At 42.8% G+C, this 9,535-nt stretch overlaps 1 protein-coding gene across 1 annotated transcript; it reads left to right on the forward strand.

The window, feature by feature from the left end:
• Positions 1–745: 745 nt before the first annotated feature.
• Positions 746–7,400, forward strand: LOC309702709 (syncytin-A-like). Its single transcript, XM_082527326.1, has 2 exons — positions 746–1,350; positions 5,798–7,400. Exon 2 carries the CDS (start codon positions 6,353–6,355, stop codon positions 7,313–7,315), a length of 963 nt encoding a protein of 320 aa, XP_082383452.1. The 5' UTR covers positions 746–1,350; positions 5,798–6,352; the 3' UTR covers positions 7,316–7,400.
• Positions 7,401–9,535: the final 2,135 nt, after the last annotated feature.

Below are 9,535 nucleotides of genomic sequence, written 5' to 3' on the forward strand. Positions count from 1 at the left end.
ATGGTGTATGTGCTGTTCCACCTGGTATCAACCTCCTGAAGGAGCTTTAGATGTGATCTGCCCATCTGCTGCTGCATTTGGCAGAGCTTCTCCTTTGCTGTTGTGCTAGATCGGAAATAGCTTACCAATTTACGTGCCTGTGGCGTGGGTGTGGTCCTTGGCCAGCTGCAGAGGAGGCGTGACGCAGTGAGCTCCCGGGGCGGCGCAGGGGCGGGGTGAACAGGTGTGCTGGGATCTGACAGTGATTGTGTCTCTTTATGTGTTGGCAGTGACAGACGGAGACGGGACGTGACAGCAGAGAAAGAGAGCGCGGAGTATATGTGTCCACTACAACCCGAGCTTAATAAAAAGTTCTGCACTGTCAAAAGTCGCTCCGGCTGGTATTTCTTGGGTCCACCGTTACAGTGCCTTACCTCTGATCTCCTCAAGCCCAGGCGTGTTGTCAATTGATTTTCTCACAATGAGGTTCAGAGTATGTGCAATGCACTTTGTGTGGCACACTTTCAATATTTTAGATGAGGCAATCATGTTTGGTGCTGCATCAGTGACGAGGCATCTGACTTTATTTTGGATGCCCCACTCCTCCATCAAAACCTTTTTCACCTCAGCAATATTTTCTGCTGTATGTGTCAGGCTCAGGAGCGACTCGGAGGCAGACCATCACTAAAGTTCACAATTTATTTACACACAGACACCAGGTGTGGATATATACAGGTGAGGGGGCACAGGAATAGGGTCTTGTTACAGGAAAAATGATTCTATGTTTCTTTACCTTCTTTTAAATGTACAAAGATGCCTTTTGTCTGCCCTTTGCCTATGGTTAGATCAGTTTAGAATTATCTTTTTAGACTTTCTCAGCAAAGACATACTGTTTTGGGACATATTGTTTTAGATTGTTTTATCTCTCACAGCCTTCTCCCAGCTCTCTGCTGACGAGACTAGCGCCACATATGGAGTTGTTTATTTTATTTGTTTTGTATTTTCTTATCCTGTTCTCACTGTCTTTCCTATAAAAATTACCAAGCCACTGTGCATGGTGTGAGTTGTCCTTAGCAGCTCACCCGTGTACACGTTTGATAAAGAAAGTAACTTTGTCTCATTGTGTCTTTATTTCTCCTGGGTTTTTACAGAGTTTTCCCCCAACATTTCTTGGTCCTTCGGAGCCGGAGCGCCTCCATCGTGTCCCATCTCCGTGACCAGTCCACGTTGCTCGCCTGTCGACAGCTCACATACTAGGTGTGTGATAAAAGACCAAGAGCGTTAAATTCGAGTCTTGGCCAACGTTCTTAGAAAGCGACCCACGGTGGTGGGACCCGATCGAGGTGGACCAGACCCGGCGACACTGACCAGGTAGATACAGACACACTGACACAATCTTGCGTAAAAGCGCATTTTGAATTCAGGGAATTTAAAATAGCGGAAGTAGCTCGTCGACTGGTAGCTTTGGAAGCTCGTCGACTGGTAGCGTAGCTCGTCGACTGGTAGCTCTGGGAGCTCGTCGACTGGTAGCTTTGGAGCTCTGGGTAGCTCCCCCAGCTGGGTCTAGACTGGGTCTAGGGAGTAAGTAGCTCTGGGAGCTCCCCTTATTATAAGGGTTCCGGTCGCGCGCGTCGAAGCTGTGAATGTGAATGTGTGTGTGTGTATTGTTTTAATTAATGGAGCAAGCTGAATTTTCACGGTCCAATAAGAGACTGAGCTGCTCCTACTGTGTTTTTCTTTTACTGCTATTCACTGACGTGCTGGTGAGTTGAGAGAACGGTCGAGTTCCGTCTCGTAAAGTTCACACCGCTTTTGGAAATAGTCCGAAAGTAGAAGGGCGTGTGAGCAACCACTCTCGTCTCTAATACCAGCGAAGGTGATAGCAGCTGTATTGTGTATATATTACTTAAACAAAAATAAGTAAATACATAAATAAGATGGGTAATCAAGCAAGTGAAATTAAAACTCACTCCTGCTGACGAGCAGTGGTGAGAAAAGAAAAGTCCAGACGCCGGACAAAAACAGTGTCTGTAAACTGAGAGATTTAAGAAAACAAAATATAAACAGAAGAACAGAACTCAACTGCCAGTTTAGTGAAACCAGAAGACGAGACACTGTGCAGTTCCCACAATCCTTTTAGTAAACCATCACTCACTCCTGCAGCCGCATCTGCAGCACCACCCATATCAGGAAGAACATAATAATCCCTTATTAAGTGAAAACTAGAGATCAAAGTAGTTTGAAGTAGTTTAAAAGGGTTGAAAACAGACCCCACTGAGTAGATATAAATATAAAAAGTACGAAATAAAGATGAAGGGAAAATTACAGTAGAAATTATCTTTACAGTATTTGAAATTAATAATAGCAAGGATAACAACCTGTAAAGTGATATTAACAATGAAACAGTTGGCATGATGACCATGCCCAGCATGTATAAAATGAATATAAAGCAAATAATTCACACGAAAATATTTTACTAAAATACATAAGGTATATTAAGGCTGTGTCATTGTTCAGCCAAGGACAGTGTGTGAAAAGGTAACTGTCTCCACCCTGGGAAAAGGATGATTCTGCAGGTCATCTGAAGCCCTTGATGGATACAAAATGAAATATAAATAATATATTATAATAGAACTGCCTGGTCCGCCATGCAACAGAGAGAACAAATGTGACCGCAGATTGGATGAATTCAAAATTATCTGTTTGCTGAATAAGATGATCCTAACTAACAAATTGGCTCAGTAGTAGTATAGTGGTACACACTGATAAAATATTATAATATGCTATTGCTGTTATATAAGACAAAGAGGATAATATTAACAATGACATAATATTAATATGAAGAGGCACCTTAATCGGTTATGATGTGAGGTGAATAATTGTTAAGCAGTAGTCTGCATCAAGCTTAAGGTTTGCTGAAACTCAGTGTAATGACATGTGAGATGAAGACAATACAGAGAATAACTAAACTAATGAAGTGCATAGAGGCACTTGACCAGCTTGAAACTTATCATTCTAGAATGACACATTGCTGAGATATAGAGCACACCTATAATAACAACCAATAAGCAAAACCCTGTAGACAACAGCTAAAACTACAGGATTGAGAAGCTGAATTACATATGTAGACACTGCTAAGCTGATGAGCATGTTCCACATTTTCTTTTCTTTTTATTTATTTGTTTCTTTTAGAGCAGAAGCTGCTGTAACACACCCAAAGAAAGACTCTAGGTCTGACCAACCGTCTCAGTCATGGGCAAAAAGATGTCAGTCAATAAAATTCTAAAAGATAATTTGACGAAAAATATATCAAGAGATAAAAGATAAAACAGTCCAGTGTCCCACTTAAGAATTGTATAAAAACACACAGTCCCAAGGCCAGAGACAGCTATGACACACGGCCAAGTTGCACCCCACATGTTGCCTTTAACAGGGTTAGAAGTTGTCCTTGGAGACCCACCACCCTGCAAGCATATAGTCAGTGGTCACTCAAGCCTCTGCAACCCAGCTGCCTTTAGGCTGTGGCATATAATAGGCCCTGGACTGCACAGAGAGACAAAACGACACACCTAATATAAAATTCATAGGGCAAAACCCGTCCATCCCAAACATATCTGATTTCATCACATTACATTTTTTTCTTTTGTGTCCTGACACGTTTATGTTTTTTGTTTTTGTTTGATTATTTTGTTGGTTTTGGAAACGAATTTAAACGAACTTGTGACAATACTTGAGAATCACAGTGACACATAGTGATTAGGCATATGATTGAAAAATGCCTAGGTTTAGAGCTGTGAGCTATGAGCTGTGAGCAATGCAAAGTTAAATATATATATTTGTATAAATGGGAAACAACCCTAACTTGAAAGTTTGAAATGTGTGAGATCCATGCATTGTTTGAAGAACTAGAAATTATCTAAAACTGCCTTAAGTGGAAATGTAGAGTTGCATCTATTCTCCCAAACAAAAAAAAAAACAAAACACAAAAAAAGGGAGAAGCATTCTGTAACTTAAAAATAAGGCTGACTGTTGACAACAGACTAAAACACTAATTCGCAGGTGGCTATCAGGAACAGAGAGGCGAGCAAAGTCACAAACACCAAGGCTGCAGACAGCCACGCAGAAACAGCAGATAACATAGAGACAACGCCTGCTAGAACCGTGGAGAGGAAGGCCACTTCCCACGAGATTGTAGGAGTAGGCCACAGAGAAATAATCCAAAACAGTTTTGAGGCAGCCACTTAAACTTACAGTTTTCAAAGGACAAATTAGTTGTAAAGTCAGCTGCAGGCCACACAACTGTACAACAATTAACTGCCCCTTTAGAACTAGTACATACAGCAAGTGGCCGCAGGTGCTTTATTAAATGAATATGACCCGTCGTGTCCAGTAACTTTGCTAGGTAGAGACGCTCTGACAAAACTTAAGATAGCAGTCATGCCATTCTTTTCTGGTATTAGCATTTGACCTTACAGCACAGGCCGAAATTGTGTAGGTTACGCAGTAACCACAGATAGTAAAATAATAGAAGCAAAACCATTTTCTTCTTCATGTTCTGCACAGAGCGCTGAGCTGATAGCTGTGATACGCGAAAGCTAAATACACAAAAACAAACTAATAAACATACATACAGACAGCCAGTATGTTTTCTCTGCTGTGCATCATTTTGCAAAAAATCTGGAAAACCAGAGGAATGATTACACCAATTGGCAAACCAGCATGCCAACCTCTTACAACGCCTACTGACTCTTTCATTACTACAGGCAACAATTTTGCTGACAGAGCAGCAAAATAGGCGGCACAACAGGCAAACATGACATTGATGGCAGTAAACACACATCAGATTCCACTGGATGTGTTGAAAAATGAACAAAAAGCAGCAAGCACAGCAGAGCAGGCAAAATGGCTAAAACACGGTGCAGTTCTGACAAACGACTTAATGATGTGTTATGGCAAGCCAGTGTTGCCAAAATTCCTCCACAAAATGGCGGCATTAGTGACTCATGGCTGTACGCATTTGTCAACGGGGGGACTGACCAGTATTGTCAACTCTCATTTCTACACTGTAAATTCTACACAATACTCTCATTTCTACACTGTAAATTCTACACTGTAAATTTTGAAACCTCAGCAAAACAATTTGTCAGAACATGCATGACGTGTCAAAAATATAATGCTCAGGGTAACCTGCGACCACAAAGAGGCCGTTTTCCAACTCCGCCTCATCCTTTTCACACAATTCATATGGATTTTATTGAACTAAGCGAATGTCAAGGGTCAAAATACGCCCTAGTGGTTATAGACGTGTTCTCAAAGTGGCCGGAAATCTATCCAGTGAAAAAGGCAGATGCAATTTCAGTAGCAAAGTGCCTGTGCAATCACTTCATACCCACATATGGCATCCCAGCTTTGATACGGTCAGACAACGGCACTCATTTTGTAAATGATGTCATCACTAAGGTCTCTGAAGCACTCGGTTTCAGCATAAAACACCACTGTGCTTATCACCCTCAGAGGGCAGGCCTTGTAGAGAGAACTAACGGCGCTATAAAACAAAGGCTCAGGAAATGCATGGCAGAAACAGGAAGGCCGTGGCCTGAATGTTTGGGTTTAGTGAAAATGTGGATGCGCTTAACACAAGGCTCCCATAAACTAACTCCATTTGAAATCATTCATGGCAGGCCGTTTCCACTGCCTATTACCAGTCAACCAATAGACAAAGCAATCAGAGAAAACACATTAGCAGAATGGATGTCTAAGCTGTTAGAAAACAAAGAGATCATTGTACATAATCAACAACCTGATGATGTTTCTCCAGTGTCTTGCAGACTAAAGCCCGGTGACTGGGTTCTGATCAAGGTGCTCCAAAGGAAAAACTGGAGCACACCCAGGTGGGAGGGGCCATACCAAGTCCTCCTCACTACACCGACCGCTTGCAAAATTGCGGAACGACCATCCTGGATCCATCAGAGTCACTGCAGGCGAGTCAGTGAAGCCATCTAAACACAGCTGACGGCAGGCTTGCCCGCTTGTTGTGATCTCGCCCGGTGGAGGGGTCAGCTTTCCTGGCCGGGGGGTCTACTCGCGACAGGAGGGTGTGTTCCGTCGTCATGAGGTGGTGGCTCTTATCAACTGCAGCGGCCCTGACCATGGCCGGGCTCCTCACCTTTGCTTCCGTGAGGGACAACAAGTCACGTTATATGGAGAAAAGGCAGACACTGTATGACAAAGGAAAGTACACCAAGTTTCCCCATGGCTACGCCACTAACTTCTGGTGGCAGTTTATGAACACTACAGCTCACTTGAATAATAAAACTGACTGCTATGCAAATACATATACACTTTCTGCCCACCGAGGAACGAGAGGAAGTGTATGGCCTGTTCAATCAACGCCACCTGTGCCAGTAACACGACGCTGATGGGCCTAAACTGTCGCTCCGACTACAGCTACCGAATGCCACTACAAACAAAGACTCAGTACCAGACAGGATGTGCACGGACGGCACCCAGCAGCAGAGGAACCAGAGTTTTGGCTGACTGGTACTTCCTATGTGGCAACAAGGCTTATCTGTCACTCCCTGAAGGTTGGGGAGGTCTGTGCGCCCTGGTGGAATTATCAGATCACGTTTTCTTCATGCAAAGTGTTGCACATCACCCAAGCAGCCGGCAGAGACGCGAAGTGGACATCGCCTCCCCCAATTCTTTCGGCATTACAGTGGACACTGGAGTGCCGGGAGAGTTTCGCATCTGGGGAGGAGGAGTGAAATTCTTACAGAGCTTGATCCCCGGCATTGGAGTTGCCGAGGTGCGGGATCACGTGGAGATCAACCGATATGCTCTGCTACGACACATCAACTTGACTAAGACCCTGGGAACTGCCTTAGCAGGAGAACAGCAGGCCATCAGAACGATGGTGCTGCAGAACAGACTGACACTAGACCTGCTAACAGCATCACAAGGAGGAGTTTGCAAGCTGATCGGGGAAACATGTTGCACTTTTATCCCTGATGGATACGAAACTGGAGGAGACATTTATGAAGCTTTGCAGAATTTGACCGCTCTGCAAAAATATGTCACTGACCACACACCTGGAGCAGCTACAGCACAAGGCTGGCTGGACTGGCTGTTCAGCGGTTCATGGCTGGCTGCTGTAGCAAAGCCATTTTTTCTTCTAGGTCTCATCATGATAGCACTGCTCATATTAGTGTTGTGTGTGTTGCCATGCCTAAGAGTAATGATTTCAAAGATGATAACAACTACAATGACTGCTTATGTTGCCGTGCCTGAAGAAGAACAACATCCCGTTGCAATTCTGTTAGAGGAGAACTTGTACTAACTGCTAATAAATGACGTGGTGATTAAAAATGACTTGTCAAGTGATCATGCACTGATTAAAACATTAGTAGGTTATGCAAGTTTTCATGCTTTTAAGTCTTGACTTTTAAACATAAAGTTTTCAATTTAAGGTTTGCATCATTTTAAATATAAGGTTTTCATCCTTGTATTTTTTGAAGTTTTCATTTTACATATTAGGTTTTCATCATTTTTAAATATAAAGTTTTCATTTTACTTTTCATCCTTTTATTTTTTGTAAGTTTTCGTTTTAAAATATAAGGTTTTTATCCTTTATTTTTTGTAGTTTTATTATTTTTTCTTGTTTATTCCACTTGTTACTTCATTTACTATGATTTTCATTTACTATGTTTTTCTTTTTATTATTTTCTTTTGTTTTATTCTTTAGACCAAATGACTGCCATTTCTGCTATGCTGACATTTTGAAGATTTTGGAAATTAAAAATTGCCTAAGATACTTAATAAATAATTTTCATAGACAATTGTTGTATACATTTAAAATAAGTTAAACAGGGGGGAATGTTACAGGAAAAATGATTCTATGTTTCTTTACCTTCTTTTAAATGTACAAAGATGCCTTTTGTCTGCCCTTTGTCTATGGTTAGATCAGTTTAGAATTATCTTTTTAGACTTTCTCAGCAAAGACATACTGTTTTGGGACATATTGTTTTAGATTGTTTTATCTCTCACAGCCTTCTCCCAGCTCTCTGCTGACGAGACTAGCGCCACATATGGAGTTGTTTATTTTATTTGTTTTGTATTTTCTTATCCTGTTCTCACTGTCTTTCCTATAAAAATTACCAAGCCACTGTGCATGGTGTGAGTTGTCCTTAGCAGCTCACCCGTGTACACGTTTGATAAAGAAAGTAACTTTGTCTCATTGTGTCTTTATTTCTCCTGGGTTTTTACAGAGTTTTCCCCCAACAGGTCTCCGGGGAACACAGACACGGGAAGGGGACGGCTATGTACACAATCCACTGAAGCTCAGGTAGCTCGGACTCTGGCTTTTAGCTCACCAAATGGCGGTCCTCAGGCTGGCGAGAAATCTGGCACAGGGAGGAAAAACAGGTAAGTTGCGGCACGAAAGAAACTTCGGAAAAAGGCTCAGATTGCCAATGACACTAACGAGTGTTACACAATAATCCAGCGAGGAAGCACTCTCAGCAGCCGCCTTAAGAAGTGAGTGAGATGATTGTTTGCAGGTGTCCGAGCCAGGGGCTGGAGCCGTCATGACTCCGCCCCGGTAGAGCGCAGTGCGCGGGAGGGGAGAGAGGGAGACGCAGCACAACAAAAACACTTGTAGCCATACAGAGTCAGCCGAGAAGGCACAGGGTCATGACAGTATGTGCCTTGGAGAAATGTCTCACTCCTAGCAACACTGTGGATAGTGTATCTTGTTCATTGACAAAATGACATGTCACAGCCAAGTAGGCATCCATATGAATGGATGTCCACATGTCACTGGTGAGACTGACAGCTGTAGCCTTCTCCACTTCTCCCTTTGCTTTCTCCTTTTCCTCCTTGAACTTTTCCACCACCATTTCTTTTAGAGCCTTTCTGGTGGGGATTGTGTAGGTTGGGTCCAAGACACCAACAAACTGTCTGAAACCAGCATCGTCAACAATGGAAAAGGGCTGCGAGTCCTTCACGATCATGTTCACCAAAGCAGCATCGACCACCTGCTGTCTGGTCTGAGTGGGATTTGTGTTCATGATCCCTTCAATACACAAAAACATTTGAATGTGAGGATGAAAATAGGCTTAACTGTGTTGTATAAGTTGATTAGGCTTTAATGCCATTATTCACAGGTAGTTCAATGGTTATTATGTGTTGTGGGATAAAGTAAATGGGCCTCCCATCTTACCAATAGCCTGCGGACATTACATAGGAAGGGGAAGAACCACCAACCAGTGCATCCTCTCACCCAGAAAGCGAAGTCAAACGCAATTAGTGACATTTTGTGCTAGTGATGTGAGACATGAATGAATGAATGACTGAATAACGGTTGATGTCCATACCATGAATGCTTGGATTCACTGTCATTGTACTCGTAGATGGGACCCCATTGTGCTTAGCACGGAGATGCCTCAGCATCGATGAGGTGTTGTTGTTGTAGGCCAGCTGCTGGTCACAGACCAAGCACCGAACCTAAGTAGTACATGGAGTAATCCTCCTTTGATCAGATTACTGGAATGCAAAACAA

This window comes from Aulonocara stuartgranti (genome assembly GCF_965226115.1).
Source record: "Aulonocara stuartgranti genome assembly, chromosome: 3".
In the NCBI taxonomy this organism is placed as follows: domain Eukaryota; kingdom Metazoa; phylum Chordata; class Actinopteri; order Cichliformes; family Cichlidae; genus Aulonocara; species Aulonocara stuartgranti.

Excerpts from the sequence above, each read along its gene's own strand:
- LOC309702709 (XM_082527326.1), top strand. The coding sequence starts at position 6,353 with ATGGCCTGTTCAATCAACGCCACCTGTGCCAGTAACACGACGCTGATG.